Below are 17,228 nucleotides of genomic sequence, written 5' to 3'. Positions count from 1 at the left end.
GACATTGCCTATTTTCTGAGACACTCGTCTGACACATAACTTCGAGTAGGAGGCGTATGACTTAAATGTTAAAGCCATTATCATAACAAGCTTTGGAATCGTGAAGTTATCAAAGAACTTTTCTAAAGATTATAATTTTCCTATAAAACTTATTTCGAAGAATATGCAGGAAATATCAAGCAGTCCAGATTAAATAAAGATACGCAAATTGAAATCAAAAAGCATTTTAAAACTAGTTTTCATGGCTTAGTCTAATGAGTATATAATTAATTTTCCTCTAATCTATGCTGCATATTGCGAAAACGAATTTTCGGGTCACAAAAAACTATCTGATATATTATACTGATCTCCAAAATTGTCGTAGTGTATTTTGAGGATCTTGGTAAAACTTTCAGTGCGATTTCTCCAATTTATGTAGGTTTTTATTAACACTTAAACCTTATCCAGTTTGTGGCTTTCTAGTTTGTGCGTTTTTTAGATTTCTAAACTATCGCGACTTTTTTATTTTATCGTCCGCATAAAAAGTGTTTGAGTTTACTTGAGTATATTTAATGGTTGAACTGACAAGTGATTTGATTGCGTTTTAGATAATCCTTGAAATATCTAAAAACTTTAATGCAAAAATATTGTTAATTTCCTCCTTAAAATTTAATCAAGTTGGGAAAAAATGTGTAACAGAAAAAAACATGAAATATTCAAGAATCCGTCCCATAGAACAAACATCAACAATTTCTCGAATTTTCTCATAAATCTGTTATATTCGCAGTTGATAGATATAACTTCTGTGAAATATTTGCATTTCTAGCAATTTATTGGGTGCGAGATAATTGTACTGGTTTGTTTAGTCTTCCCCACAGGGGCGGCGAAACATTTTATGCCCGAGTGGGTAGAAAGCATAGGGTGAGGGGACCATTAGTAAGGATTGGTTTCCTTTTCGCAATGCACACGCTTACATCACATTCACATTAAATCACGTTTGTTTATGCAAATTGAATTGTGGTACATCGATGTTTTCAAATGTGTGTAGTGCGAGATACATGCGTTGCGCATCTAAATTTTTTGAAATGGTTCAAAATCTCGAGTGGATAATTACCCACTCGATTATTTTCGAGTGGGTAGTACTACCCATACTACCCACGCTATCCGCAGACCCTGCTTCCCCATATCACAAATGCCAATAACAAATCCCCAAAAGAGATTTATTTTGAAACCTGAAAACACATTTGTTGCTTTGAATCTATGCGGAATCCTAAATAAGATTTCTCATATTCTCCGTAAAATAATGTATATACAATATCCGCTCAATGTTACCATGTCGCATCGACATTATTTCTAAAAACCACGTAAAACACGTTAACGTACAAGAGAAGCGCCAAAGCGCACTATTTAGAATCTAAAAATAGCCCCTCTTTCCTAATCTGAAAAGATATTATAAAGCTATTCAGTTTATCGTCATATAGACAGCTGTATTGGTGAGTAAAAATAAAAACAAAGCGTATGGCACCAGGCAAACAAAGAGCACTTAGGCTTGGGCAAAGTTCAATGTGTGCGTTCTGGAAACGTCTTCTGCATCTATAATCGTTTTGCCCTTGACGGAAGCGTGGAATATTATGCTAACTTTAAACATCAGTCGAAAACAACGTCGTTGGTTCATGCAGGAAACTACCCCATCAAACTCAGAATACCCAGGTTCAAAGCGGCAATATCGACAAATAATAATCTGCATGTCATATATTCACAATAACAATCAGCCAGCAGGTATGCAATCATTTGGCAATGCTATAAAAGCTTTTGATGCACGAAGCTTTTTGCTCCCAAAGCAAAAAGCGCCTTAATGTATGCTTTATTTTTCACGTATTCTATTTTTAGACGTGCACGCTAAAATCGTTGATATTATACAATAAGTAATACAAGCTATGTTGGGGTCAATTATGCTATCTCATGTTGTTATGATCGTGTTATATTGCTATCAACGTTTGTTATAAATGTGATATTCTTAGAGAATTTTTTGTTAGAATTTTTGTTATTTTAACACCTAACAATTTCTGCTTTATAACAAAATTTGATTGGAAATTTTTCGTAACAAAATATCAGCATGAGTTATAATTGTGTTATTTCCTCCTGGTCGGGTAGCTCTACAGCTCCAGTAGGATAACTCTCGAAAAAAGATTAATCGATATAATTATGCCATGCTCAATTCATTGTACTGGCCACAATACTGAGTCAGAATTGGGAACCGTTGATGAGCCATGCTCGCTTTATCGATCTCTGCTTTTCCTCAAAATTGCAATTGCCGACATTAAGGGGTTGGATCATGTGTTACAAAATGGCAGTTAAAATTCCGTCATTGCTTCTTATTTTTGGTTTATCTTAAAAATTAAAACATTACATGTTTACCAAAGATATTATACACAAGCATACTAGCAGCAGAGAAAAAAAATTCACGGTATTTTGATTAGTTTTGCAAATTTGTAACCTTTTATTTTTCAAAACAAGCAAGACACGTTGTCTAAATGCTATCAGCTGCCCAGTGAAAGATACGTATGTGTGCCTACTATCTCCTATATCTATATTACTTTTGAGTCGCACGCATATGCCGTAATATAATACGAACACAACTGAGGCTTTGTTGTGATCCAAGAATCGCTTCACCTTAAAATTCTCAACCAGTTCTTACGATGACACAATCCGCGGAACAGATCCCAGCCATCGACGCATGCGGTTTATTCGTACCATATGGTTATGGTGGTGGTGATGAATCAAGTCAAGTTCACTGCTAGCAGAAATAGTTTGTGCTAAGCTGCCGCGAGCTTGTGACCACATATTTCATAAAGTGTGCGCTCGCCGCCGCGCCAATTCGATTGGGTGTGAATCACGTGAAGCGTTCGCCGGGTTGCTACTGATGCCAAGCGCTGTAAAGGTTAAGTGCCTTTACAACTACCTACTACGTTCGCGCGTCGTTACAACTTCGAACGCTACGCACTCGCCTACAATTTGTTTACAAGCTGTTTACAATTGACCGACTGAATGATTTACCTTTACTTTGAGAAATAGGCAACGCTGATCATTATATAAGGTGCATACAAAGCGTAGTCTTTTAAGCAATGTGTATTTATTCAAATCGAGGGTGTTGAGGGTTATTCTACTGCTGTATGACATCATTGATTCAACGTAGATTACAAAAACTATGGTAAACCGAAGTACAAATGCAATAGTGTGAACTTTCCAATATACATTTATTATACGCATACACAACGAGCTGATGGTAAATATTGGCTTTTCTGGCATTGGTAGTGAAACGTGCTCAAAATAAAAGCAAACTTAAAATTGCTCAAAGTTGACATCATCCCTCCTAGGGTCGCGCTGATTTTGGACAGATCCTGATCGACTGCAGTTTGTTCGGATTCTTCCAACAAGTCGGTCGTGTGCGTGTGCCGTTGGTGAAAAGTTGAATGTCCCCTTCTCGCAATCGGCAGCGCCAGTATGCGTTCATTTTTCTCGCGGACAGTGTTGTGCTCCCACAGTTAGCTTAGTTATTTTTAACTCAGTGACGACTTTGAAACGAAACGTTGTTGGTGTGACCGAAGAAACATATGTTTATCCGCTAGGAGTTGAAGTTGCTTCCACGCCGGTAGGTTTGTGTACATTGTTGTTTCTACGTATACTGGTTTGTTTGTTCGCCACTTCCTTTGAAGGCTATACGCACAATTTAGTGATTCGAATGTGGGTCATTGGGTGTTTTATGTCTTAAATAGTTGTAGTGTTAAACTGTTGCATTTAAGGAAGTTAATGAAACGAAATCAAATCAGTTCTACAGTAGCACGGGCTGAACCTTCGTAACTTTATAGTGCTTATACTAAATATTAACCCTCCGGCACTCGCGCGAATGGCTCCCCGAATGAGCAGCCACTGGTGCTGGAAGAAGATTTCGCTAGAGTTTCGGAAGGTGTTGCACAAAATACAACGGCGCGAGTGCCGGAGGGTTAAAAAAAAATGTGTGATCCTGCATTTCGGTTCGCAACTTCCCTATATGCACTTGAAGTTAAAAATTAAAAAAAAAGTTCAATAACTTCAAAACGCTTGATAATACAGTAATGAACCGTTTTTATCAACCAATCGAAAAATTGTGGTTGATAAAATCGGGATTTTTTTATCTTCATTTTTCCATTCAACATTTTTGAAGCAAACTGGGAACATCTCAAGTTGTCAGTTTACAGAATAATTCAACCTAATGCCCTATCAGTGCAAAAAATTGTATTTAACCGAAGCGTCCGACAGTAGTTTAGTCCAACTTCCAAGCATGGAATCGATGTGAAATTTTGCAGATAGACTCATTATGAATGACAATGTATTCTGTTAACGAAATTCAACAGTTAATTTTCTTAAAAAGCGATGCCGAAATTATGCTTTGATTAATTGTTGATTGATTGATTAATGATATGACACGGCGGGTTGGTGGTTCACTGCCATTCTACATCCATGTCCCAAAAGTGATCACTGAGCAAAAGCGAACGAAGATGAAAATTATATTAGCGATCTGGAGAGAAACGGTGATTCAAAACAGTGCTTCACATTCTAAAATTACGTTAATTCAAACGTTCATAATGTAATTAGTCCAGTTTTTCATTATAAAATTCAGTTAACGTAGGTTTTTACGAAAAATGCTCAGAAAACGAAAAAAAATCTGCGCTTGATAGTCCAGCTACGCTTTATGTAAATGATGTTGTTTATTCATTTTGTTTAAGAAAGTGTGCGCGGAGAGCTTTCTTGATTGGCGGGTGAATTTTAGACTAAAATAGGAAATGGATGGTCTGTAAAGGCTGGGTAATGCGTAAGACAGAGCCTCTTCCCAGCAACTCCTATCCCTACCTCCCCATGGTACTGGCCGGGAACTACGAACTACCTTAGGGAAGATCGGGTAACCAACCCCGGTGGGAACTTTGGTCGTAGGCTGACAGGGAAGGGGGGTTGCTGCTGCGAACCTGAGCGTCTGATCTCCACGAGGAGCGGCTCAAAACAGCGTCTGTTCCCCATGTTAGGGGCGACTGATCATCGTCCGAGTTCCAGTGAAGGACTTTAAGCTCAACTGTGCACTATGGTCCTCCGAAAAGTTAGGGGGTTGGTGTCAGGCCCTGCGAGCCAGCTATGAAAAAACAATTGCAGCGAAAAGTCAACAAGATAAGAATGCGAACCGATACCAATGGCGACGACCACTGCGACGAAAAGAGACTAGCGATTGGAAGCTCGGAACGTGGAACTGCAGATATCTCAACTCCATCGGGAGCACCCGCGTACTCGCCGATGTTCTCAAGGACCGCGGGTTCGGAATCTTAGCGCTGCAGGAGGTGTGTTGGACAGGATCCATGGTGCGAACGTTTAGACGTAATCATACCATCTACCAGAGCTGTGGCAACACACATGAGCCAATGACAGCTTTTATTGTGATGGGCGATATGCACGCGCCTTTGCATCGGTTCGTGGCCGATCGACGAAAGAATGTGCAGATTGAGGATCAAGGGCCAACATCAGCATAATAAACGTGCACAGCCCTCACTCCGGCCTTCGACTCATTGATTTCGCCGCCTCCAAGAACATGGCCATTCGTAGCACCTTCTTCCAGCACAGCCTCCCTTATCGTTACACCACTGGAGATCACCGCTACAGATGGAATCGCAAATCGACCACGTCCTGATCGATGGACGGCACTACTCCGACATTATCGACCTATCGTGGCGCTAACATCGACTCTAACCACTACCTGGTGATGGTTAAATTGCGCCCAAAACTATCCGTCATTAATCATGTACGATACCGACGGCCGCGTCGGTACGATCTGGAGCGACTTAAGCAACCAGATGTTGCCACTGCATACGCGCAGCACCTCGAGGCAGCGTTGCCGGACGAGGGAGAGCTCGACGTGGCCACTCTAGAGGCCTGCTGGAGAACAGTAAAAGCAGCCATCAACAACGTAGCTGAAGACATTATCGGGTACGAGGAACGGAGACGACGGAACGATTGGTTCGATGAGAAGTGCAGAGCGGTTTTGTAGGAGAAGAATGCAGCGCGAGCGATCATGCTGCTGCATGGAACCCGACAGAATGTGGAACGATCCCGCAAAGGCTTCGCGCCGCAAGTCGAAATATGTACGGATAAGGACGGGAGCCTGCTGACGGACAACCGTGAGGTGATCGAAAGGTGGAAGCAGCACTGACGGGTGCACCTGACGGGCGAGGTGAATGTAGGTACAGATGACCAAGGCAACGGAGCATTTGACAACGTCAGTGCAGTTGAGGACGGGAATGAGCCTACTCCCACGTTGAGGGAATTTAAGGATGCCATCCAACAACAAAGCAGCTGGCAAAGATGGTATCGCTGCAGAACTCATCAAGATGGGCCCGGAAAAGTTGGCCACTTGTCTGCACCGGTTAGTAGTCAGGATCTGGGAAATCGAACAGCTACCGGAGGAGTGGAAAGAAGGGGTGATCTGCCCCATTCACAAGAAAGGCGACCATTTGGAGTGTGAGAACTTCCGAGCGATCACCATTTTGAATGCCGCCTACAAAGTGCTATCCCAGATCCGTCATCTATCACCCAAAGTAAATGAGTTCGTGGGAAGTTATTAAGCCGGCATCATCGATGGCCGGTCGACAACGGACCAGATCTTCACCGTACGGTAAATCCTCCAGAAATGCCATGAATACCAGGTCCCAACGCATCACCTGTTCATCGACTTCAAGGCGGCATACGACAGTATCGACCGCGTAGAGCTATGGAAAATCATGGACGAAAACAGCTTTCCCGGGAAGCTGACTCGACTGATCAAAGCAACGATGAACAGCGTAAGGATTTCGGGTGAACTTTCCAGTCCATTCGAATCTCGACGGGGACTGAGACAAGGTGATGGGCTCTCGTGTCTACTATTCAACATCGCTCTGGAAGGTGTGATGCGACGAGCCGGGCTCAACAGCCGGGGCACGATATTCACGAAATCCGGCCAATTTGTATGCTTCGCGGACGACATGAAAATTATCGCGCGAACATTTGGAACGGTGGCAGACCTGTACACCCGCCTGAAACGCGAAGCAGCAAAGGTCGGACTGGTGGTAAATGCGTCCAAAACAAAGTATATGCTGGTAGGCGGAACCGAAAACGACAGGATCCGGCTAGGAAGCAGCGTTACGATCGACGGGGACACCTTCGAGGTAGTGGAGGATTTTGTCTACCTAGGATCCGTATTAACGGCTGACAATAGCGTGAGCCGTGAAATCTGAAGACGCATCATCAGTGGAAGTCGGGCCTACTATGGGCTCCAGAAGAAACTGCGGTCAAGAAAGATTCACCCCCGCACCATGTAGGGGAGACCGGCGCTAGTTGGCGGTGTTCTTAATTTTCAATTTTTACCACTTTGATGTAGATCTTGCAAAATAGAACACTCGGCATGAAAGAGCAGACTGTTGGCAACATATCTGATTTTTTTAAAAGTGTTTGATGCATTGTCTCCATTTTTAGAGACAAAAATATGTGACACGGAAAACCCGCCAACTTACCCCAACGCCGGGGTATGTTGGCGGTATGTGTGGATACGCCAAAAACTAAGCAATCAAATGGAGATTCAATTACTTCAAGGGTCCTTTTTGAACGTGCTGAATGTCTTTTCAAGAAAACTGTATATTAACCCATATTTGCTATTATATTTCAGTCTCAATAGCCGGTATTTTGACTTTGGCGCATACATCCTATTCAAAAGCAAATTTTCGAAATTCTTCAACCGGAATAAATGTCTCCTGCATCGGCGTGATACACAAGAAAAAGATTTTCATACTTTGGAGTGAATTCGAGAAATAAAATTTTTTGATGACTTTTTTGCACTGTAAACAGTACCGCCAACTTGCCCCGCATGCAGCACCGCCAACTTACCCCAACAGCATATTTTTTTAACAACTATTTAGAAAATAACTGTTGTTTGTGGATAGATGTAATACCTATACGGATACTGAAAGCTCTTTTCACGCGCTATCGAAAAATATAATCATTCGGGAAATAGATTGAAAATACTCTAAATAAAGTATTTAAAATTTAGAAAATTCACCTGGTATGCTCGAAAATACAATATCACCTACAACTTTCACCAAACAAATCGTTTTGCAACAAAAACACATTGGATAATGGGTTTCACCTAATTTGAGGTACACAAGAAGAGGCAGCGGTATATGTCTAATAGAAACAGAGAAAAAGGGATTCCGCCAACTTACCCCAACCGCCAACTAGCCCCGGGATCCCCTACAAAACGCTTATAAGACCGGTGGTTCTCTACGGGCACGAGACTTAGACCATGCTCGAGCAGGACCTGCAAGCGCTAGGAGTTTTCGAGCGACGGGTGCTAAGGACGAGCTTCGGCGGTATGCAGGAGAACGGGATGTGGCGGCGAAGGATGAACCACGAGCTCGCTGCACTCTATGGCGAACCCAGTATCCAAAAGGTGGCCAAAGCTGGAAGGATACGGTGGGCAGGGCATGTTACAAAAATGCCGGACAACAATCCTGCAAAGATGGTGTTCGCTAATGATCCGGTTGGTACTAGAAGGCGAGGAGCGCCGAGAGCACGATGAGCGGACCAGGTGGAACTTGATTTGGCGAGTGTTATGCGTAACCGACGTTGGAGAGATGCTGCTACAAATCGAGTATTGTGGAGGCAAATTGTTGATTCAGTGCTATCATGAAATTGATGTTGAACTAAATAAATGAATGAAGGAAATGGATGTGTTCATGTTTTAAGTTTTTGGAAGCGACGACAGTGATGGAGAGTCTTACAGGATCGATCTCACTATTGTAGTTATTATTACGGTACCCATCTCTTTGTTAATTAAACTTTCTCTTTCCACCAATTGTATATTTATTTTATTAGTGGGATAGTTATATGTAGAATTTCAACAATGGGTCAAACAGATTTGATATTTTTATTGAAATTTTTTGAAAGATGTCGTTGTGGCTTTCGACTAACATGGCCCATTCTCGTTGGTTTGGACTGGTTGGTGTGTTCCTACTAACAAGTGAATGGATCAATCCGCTCAAGAAGATAGCTGATTCAATTCGAATTTTGTTTAGTGATGACTTAAACGCGCTGGCAGAAGATCTTTTTACAGGTGTAGATAAATATGCGCAAAATTTTCGACAAACATATGATAAGAGATTTAAAGCTAACTGTCAAAATTCACTTTGAGTTAAAATTCCGGACAAACCGTTACTCGCTAATCACTGACAAAAAAAGTGAAGTTTTCTCTTTTATTAAGGCTCAAGTTACCCTCTTTGAGCGTGTGTTAGAATTGAGCGCTTGGTAGTATGCGTAGGAAAAATTGTGTACAGCTTTGCCGCCGATTTATCCTATAAAGCATTCATTAAAATCTAAAAGAAGAAAATCAGTCAATTTATTAGATTATCGGTATTCAAATCATGCAAAATAGTTGGTGTAAAACAATTGACCGGGCGGGATGGTGCTTTTGAAAAAGTGGCTGTGGCTTTTTCACTACGCAGCTGTGTTGCGTGCCCCGGGACAGTGTGGTGGTGTGACGAAAAATCACCGCAACTTTTTCAAAAGCACCATTCCACCCGGTCAACTGTTTTTCCACCAACTATTTTGTATGATTTGAATCCTGATAATCTACTAAATCGACTGATTTTCTTCTTTTAGAGTTTAATAAATGCTTTATATGGATAAACCGGTGACAAAGTTGAATGCATTTTTTCCAACGCATACTATCAAGCGTTCAATTCGTGTAGACGCTCACCGAAAGTTCTTTAATCCTTAACTGTTGTGAACCGTATTTGGGCAGAAACGGCTCGTCCGGAATTTCCTTTCAAAGAGAATTTAGACAGTTTGCTTTAAAGCCGTAATCATATGCTTGTCGAGAATTGTGTACTCCGGACCGGTGTTCACAACCAGTCCGCCAAAATAGTCTTTGGTTTAAATTTTATTTGCAGTTTGGTATGAACTACAACATAATAAAAACATAATATTACTAAGTATACAATACTTACTAGAGTAGAGTGGGGTGAAGTAGGTCAGTTTTTTTTGACGAGCTCCTGCAACGGTATTTTTGCACGGATTTCGTTGGAATGGTTATACATCTGGCCACGCTTTGGCAATAATGATTTTATGCATGGATAAATATTTTTCAAGCAAAATCTAATAATACTTTTTTCAATGTTTTTAAAATCTGGGGTACGAGGTTAAATAAAACAATGTACAATGTACCTAGAAAATTAGCGGTTCAACTTTTATTTGAAGAGTATGAATACGGCAGATCATTTAAAAAATAGTAGCACAAATAATAAATGCAATCTATTGACGTCGTTGAGGTAAGAAAATGAGCAAGTGGCAAATGATGTGAAAAATTACGAAACCGCAGAAGGAAATATTTAAAAAAATGTTTTTTCGGCAGCTGCGTCTGGTTTTGTACTTGCAAATGATTTCTTTGGTGTTCTCGTCATCGCCAGAGTATGGAATTGAAGTTGTGCATTCCGGCTAAGGTGGTTGCATAGCGGTGCGATGATCACGTTTGCGCTTCGGAGCATTTTTTGAATTCCTTGTCCTTCTCATTTTCGATTATCTACCTCAAAAATACCTTAAATTATTATATTGCTAACGCACGCGAAATATCTGATGCGCTTTCATTGACGATGAGTATTTTCCTTTCACACGAACACGTAATGTTTCGAACGGAACCTTGAATTGTTTAGAGGCTGATCGAATACACACGCCTTGTTGTACAGATGCAAGTGCGTTCTTTACATACTCTTCACATCGTTTTAAGGTTGAACAGAGAAGGGGCAGAAATCGGAAACGAAAAAATCAGTTTTTTCCACGCCGTGTGTTAGATCTTCAAAAAAATCCCTTTTCTCGCACAAAATTATACACAATTTTCCTGTCAAAATAATTCAAATCTACATTATAGTAGTGACCTATAGTGCCACCAAATGGTTGACCTATCGTGCCCTCTAGTGTATGTTTCATGTTGATGTCCGTATTTTTTTCAAAAATGAAAATATTGAGAAACCAACACAAAACTTGTGTTCAGCATTAATTTTTACGTAAGAAAAGCTTTTACATTGATTAAATGTACTGTATTGAGGACGAAAGATAATGCGTTTTCACAGAACAGCACGCAAAAACATAAACAACTCCGTAACTAATACAGCTGATCAACGGTAATAGCCAAAATGACAGTCGTCAACAATGTTTTCTACCGTGCATCTAATTCCCGCAACATGAGCGACCTTTGCAATAACATGGCAAAGATAATGCTCTATACCTATTGTACCACAATACCTGTTTGACACCATTGTACTCTTCTATTAATAAAAAAAACTCATTTAAATTCATTTAAATATTTAGGTAGTTGCCGTTATGCTCAAACATTTGAGCTACATGCCAGCTGCTTACAACTGCAAGTATCTTTCTCTCGAACGATGCACATTATTGTCAATAAACAATCAAAACACATAACACATACGGGAAAGGGTATACTAAAAAAAACATCCTGGTAACTAATAACTTTATCACTACATATACCGATGCCAAACGACCGTTATGCTAAATTACTGGTTTCCTAAAAATATTTATGCAGTAAACCTTCAGCAGTAGCTCGGCTCAAAATTATGGCAGTCTTAAATTATGTGTTTCCCTGTAGTTGAAAAAAATGGCAAATGAGCTCCAGTGTCACCACTTCTCAAAATTATGCCAAATGTCCGATATACCAAATGTCCGTTATACCAAATGACCCTCACTTTACGCAAAATTAGAAATTATGCCAAATGACCGTTATGCCAAATGACCATCAGTGTGATAAATTCTCAAAATTATGCCGAATGACCAGTATGCCAAATGTCCGTTATGCTAAATGATCTTTTACCAAATGACTTTATACCAATTGACCCAAACCCCTAGTGAGATGTAAGGGAACATCTACCCTATTATATTGCATATTTGATTTTATGTATATTATGGAAAATAATTATAAAGTATTGTGTTTCTTTTTTCTTTCAGAAAACCGTTCTCGTACCACGATGGGTAACGTGATGCACAAAATATCCAGTCCTATCCAAGCCATGCGGGGTAAGAAACGTAAACGGGAAGACGATGATTCCGATGGCAACGAGGATAACAGTGATTTGCTCGACAGATCGATGGCTACACCCAAACGGCAAGTTTTCGCGTCGAATATCAAGTAAATGAACTAATAATTTACATATCATTTCTGTGCAGGAAGAAACTGATCTCTACGGCGAAGTACATCTATCAAGCCCTGTTCAAAGAGGAACGCAACTCCGATATCACCGTTCACGCGCTGGGTAAAGTGTGGCACCTGCACAAGGTGTATCTCAGTCAGAGTCCATACTTTGCAACCATGTTCAACGGTTCCTGGCGGGAAGCGGATGAGGATTACGTTCACATCGAAATCGTTGATCCGAAAATTACGATTGAGTCGCTATTTTCGGTGTTTGGCTCATTGTATATGGACGAAGTAGTGCTGGAACCGAGGGAGATAGTGTCGATACTAGCAACGGCTACCCTGTTCCAGTTGGATAGTCTCATTGATCGATGTGCGGAAGTGATGATAGAAACCACCAATGCTGAGGTTAGTTGTTTGTAAAAGACATATTGACTAGAATGTGTTTTACTCAAAGTGGAACAACCTTTAATTCACACTTTACCGTGAATTATCATCGTATAGTTATTCTCAATATTGTTTCTTCATACTATTCGCATTCTTTGCAGACAGCGGTCAAGTACTACGAAGCAGCCTGCGAGTATGGAGTAAAATCTGTGAAACAATCCACCTTCAACTGGCTGCTGGTGAACCTGCTCAGTTTGTACTACAAAACCGGTAAATGGTTACGGTTAATTAACATTGAACTGATGGAATTACTGGTGGCAAGCCCGGATTTGTACGTTATGCAGACCGAACTATCTCTTTATACACTTCTGAGGTTCTGGACGTATTTAAAGCTTCATGTAACGAACGACGCCGAATGCGAGAAGGCATCATCGTCTGATGATCCATTGCAGTATTTTGCTCAGCGACAGAGTTCGCTAGCGTTCCTAGACACACCGAAGGGAAGACCGTTCGTAAAGTGTTTTCGAGCATTAAGGTTACACAATTTGTTAAACCATCATGTAGATATTAAAGTACTGAAACAGGATAACATCATTCCTTCGGAGTGGCTTAATGAGCCATTGTTTCAGCAATGGAACAGCATGCTGTTGATCGACCAATCGTTGGACAAAGGGCCGAAAGAGGTTGACGACAAATTGTTTTTGGATACCTGTATTCGCTGTGGAAGGACGTTACCAGAGAACGAGTACCTTAAGTGGCGTTGGACTGGGTTCAATTTTGGCTTAGATCTAATTCTAATATCTGATACTAAAACTTTAAGGGTGAAACGGCACCATCGTACAGAGAATGAACGACTATTGAGTTTGCAAGTGAAACGTCAGTTCCTCATTCGAGTATCAGTAGCGTCTCTAAACGAGCTGAGGCAAATCAAACATCAACAAACGTCGGCCATTCAGTCGATTGCATTGGACAAAAACGAGGAAGCCATGCTAATAATGTTTGACAAGGAACTCACCTACCCACTGTTAATCTCAGTCAACATGCTAGTCGTCTCACCTTCGCGAAAGTCCGCTAATCCAGCAATCGTCGGTTCTCCGACAGCTGGTCCATCTACTGCCCGACCACTAAAACAACCCCGAGACATTGCAAGCGACGAAGAATCGCTTGATGCCAGCGGTAACAACACAACGGTGGACTCCTGATTGGAATCGATCCCTGTTCAGCGTACAGGACAGCGACGCACTGGAAGCATACCTAGATGCTAATCGCCTTCAGTATCTTTCCTTCACCTATATCAGCTGATTTCTGGTACGGGCGAAACATCTATAATCGTTCATTATGTGCCCTGGCGGTTCGCGTTTCATCTATACATACAGTCTATTTTTTGCTTTTTATCAGTGATAGTATTAAGCTAGTGTGGGCTAACCAACTTAATATTGGTTCTTTGGGTATCGAATCTTTCATCGAAAATGATAAAATGTTTTGTTTAATATTTTGGTTTTGAAAATCAAATTTCTTGAAAAATATAGGTACTCGAATATAGCGAGCCTACATATTCTGGTATGTTATGGAAGATATTTTATAGTCTTTACAATTGCAACATTTTGCTATTGATACTTATTTTCTGAAATTCCTGCAGAATACCTTATTTGTTTATTATATTTGGGTTATTATGATTTCAATAAAGAAGAATATTGAATGTTCAATTGCGTATTGTACGCGATTTACAGGGCTTTTCTGTCACCGGGGCACTTTCTAATGTTTGTTTAATGTTAAAAAAATGAACCGACTTGAAACTTGGATTTTGATAATTTGTTGGAAAACTCATGCTCATGCAGTTCTCAAATATTTCCGGGCGGAGTGCTTAAAAATCACTTGTGGTTTTTCAGTTTTCAAGAAGGAAGGCCACAATAAATTCCCTCAGTAGAGATTTTTAGTATGGAAAAACTTTGATATGCCTTAATAGTGCATGTTATTGCGAGCTCTATCACAACGGTATGCACTTTACAATACGCTATCGTTTGCGCATTATCTGATGTTTTCGATCTCAAGCGAGACTGGATTGTCCCATAAAGGACTTACAAACTTATCCACCTCATGAAATCCATTAACACGCATGCCTCTTAATATTCCTATAAGCATGTTTTCTTTTGTTATTATTTGTTCCAATATTTTTGTCCAACATAGTAATGCAACCGGTTCAAAGAAGTTGTCGACAAATTAGCTGGGTGTGGTCATCAAACACATTTGTTAGACCAGAACAATTTCTAGGTATATCTATCTGCACTATCAAACTAGAACCATCATCTTTTTCGTTTTATTATTTACCCCTGATGAATACTATGGGGTTTAGTATACTAAACATCCACCTTAAAAACATAAATGTTCGCCTCCAACTTCGCTTCTTTTATAATTAACGTCAAGTGAGAACTCAAGTGCCTTGTTGTAGAATACTGCTGTACTGTCTTATCGAAATTATGTAATTAGTTAATGAAACCCTAACACTGGTTTTAATTATTCCACAAACAAATATTACATATATGTTTTACTCAGGTAAATGACTGGTTGAAGCCAGCGAATAAACAAACAAAATTATTCATTTGTTTCCTAATATTTTTCTGCGTTGTCGAATGCTGCTAAGTAACACAATAAATTAGAGCAGAATTTTATGTTAGTGCCACACATGCTGAGAAAAATTGAATATTTCTTCGGCGTTAAAAAATAATAAGAAAAGTTAAACATTTCATTATCTATCATTTTTTTCTTAGATAACACTGAGGATATTAAGAATAAATGTTGTGAAACTGCACATCCAGCTTAAAGATTGTTGTATAAACTTAACAGCACAAACTAATCCCACATAATCTTTTAATTTAATATATTTTTTTGATTCATAGGTATATGCAACATGTCATGTAAGCATTTATTTCATTGAACTGTGAAACAATACTAGAGTGTACATATTATTTGGGCTTCCCCCAGCATAGACAAAATAGGAGAAACCTACCCAGTTACACGTGTTATGTGCAAATAAAAAGCCATTTAAACTTTAGTGCCAGTTACCGAAAACATAGTTAGAAAAAAAACAGTCGCAATACTGCCGCATCTAACCGAACTTTTGCTAGTGTTCGGCTTCCACAACAACATGTGTCCGTAATTATTATAATCTGCCGGGTAACGCATCAACAATTAATCAAAATTTACGGCACTAACGATACGTTATGTATAAGTGATAAGTATGTTTTGTAGGATTGTCGTGAAATAGGATATATTTACTTAATTCAATTATTAACTGTAAACGTTTAGTTCACTGATGAATTTTCATCTAATTAAGACGTATATAACGAACCTGTCATTAACTTTTACTTTCTAAGCCGAGCGTTCTCAGAATAAAATGAAGGCATCCTTTAATTCATCGGAATAACATAAATTTAATTGTTATGATATTTTCATCATTCTGATTAATACAAATTTGAATTGAAATTGATTGAATAAACACCATAAAATGTAGAGAAATTCCATTTATACATAGCATCGTATATTGTACATTGTTAGTCTCGTCCGCGTCTCTGATCACTTATTTTTATAAGGTTCATTACAATACAGTGCTTACAGTGCTATCTTTGAAAATGAGCCACCTTTGGTATTCGACTAATTTCTTTTCCGATCTTATTTCATTGCAAATAAGTACTGTAATCTGCTCTAATTGGGGGGAAGGGGAGGAGTTGCTTCTCTAATCTTCCGGTCATCACATCACATGCATAGGTATTCTTAGTATGTATAACAAATATGAAGATGTGACACAAGGCGCCAAGAGCGCGCTAAAATCCTGTCAATCCTATTTTTCATTGGATTTTCTGCTCTAAATATATTACCTGGGGACCATTCATAAATGATATCGGATATTGACAATAGGGGAAGAGCGTCACGTAACGTTGCATTGCGTTGCGTTGTGACGATGATTTTGGCGGATTGCACACTGACTTCATCATGTTTGACTGCTGATTATCTAATAAGAGTTGCTTAGGAAATGGTAAGTAGGAATTCATACCAATCCGACCCATATTGAAACCTCAACAGCATGACAGCCATCATTGCCGGCCGCCCCCATCTCCATCGTTCACGGGGAAGGATAAAGGATAAGGTAGAGAGGAAGTGTTGATGCTCCACCTACTTAACGGAAGGACGACGATTCATCAGACTCTTCCATAGGTGTCGCGGAGTTGGTAGTTTGGAAGGGTATCAGGCCTAGGATTCACTCCAATCAAGCGATGCGACCTGTAGAGCATATTTTATTAGGTAGTTGTTTAGTTAGTCTTCGAGTGCACGATCACTCGAAAAAGAGATCTTGTTTAGTTTTTGGTTCTTTTTAAACTCTGGGCAGCCGGCTACCGAGAGTATACCATGTTCCCTAAACAAAAGCAATTTGAACTCCACACAGCCGACCGTGGGAGTATTGCTTAGAAAAGCTAATCTTATCTGCGTAATGGGCCGGATCACTATTTATTTAGAGGAAGAGCGTCACGTAACGAGATAAAAACTAAAAATGAATTTTAGACGTATCAGCGGATCAGGGATAAAAAAGAACGAACAACATTGTTTATGAATGCCCCCC

General features: G+C 39.9%; 1 protein-coding gene across 2 annotated transcripts in view; it reads left to right on the top strand.

Moving 5' to 3' along the window:
* The window catches only part of LOC131692948 (protein germ cell-less-like), a 32,894-nt gene extending 16,798 nt beyond the window's left edge, over positions 1–16,096 (top strand). The window contains exons 1-4 of one of the 2 annotated variants that reach the window (XM_058980372.1): positions 3,406–3,631; positions 12,043–12,199; positions 12,262–12,634; positions 12,775–16,096. In XM_058980372.1, the coding sequence (XP_058836355.1) occupies positions 12,063–12,199; positions 12,262–12,634; positions 12,775–13,815 (1,551 nt within the window). In that variant the 5' untranslated portion in view covers positions 3,406–3,631; positions 12,043–12,062 and the 3' untranslated portion in view covers positions 13,816–16,096. Of the gene's footprint in view, positions 1–3,405; positions 3,632–12,042; positions 12,200–12,261; positions 12,635–12,774 lie in introns of those variants that run through there. The other variant, XM_058980371.1, reaches the window with a different exon arrangement.
* The last annotated feature ends 1,132 nt before the right edge of the window (positions 16,097–17,228 follow it).

The sequence above is a fragment of the Topomyia yanbarensis genome, chromosome 3, assembly GCF_030247195.1.
Source record: "Topomyia yanbarensis strain Yona2022 chromosome 3, ASM3024719v1, whole genome shotgun sequence".
NCBI lineage: Eukaryota > Metazoa > Arthropoda > Insecta > Diptera > Culicidae > Topomyia > Topomyia yanbarensis.
The sequence above is the reverse complement of the archived record's forward strand: the minus strand, read 5'-3'. Positions and strand labels throughout refer to the sequence as shown.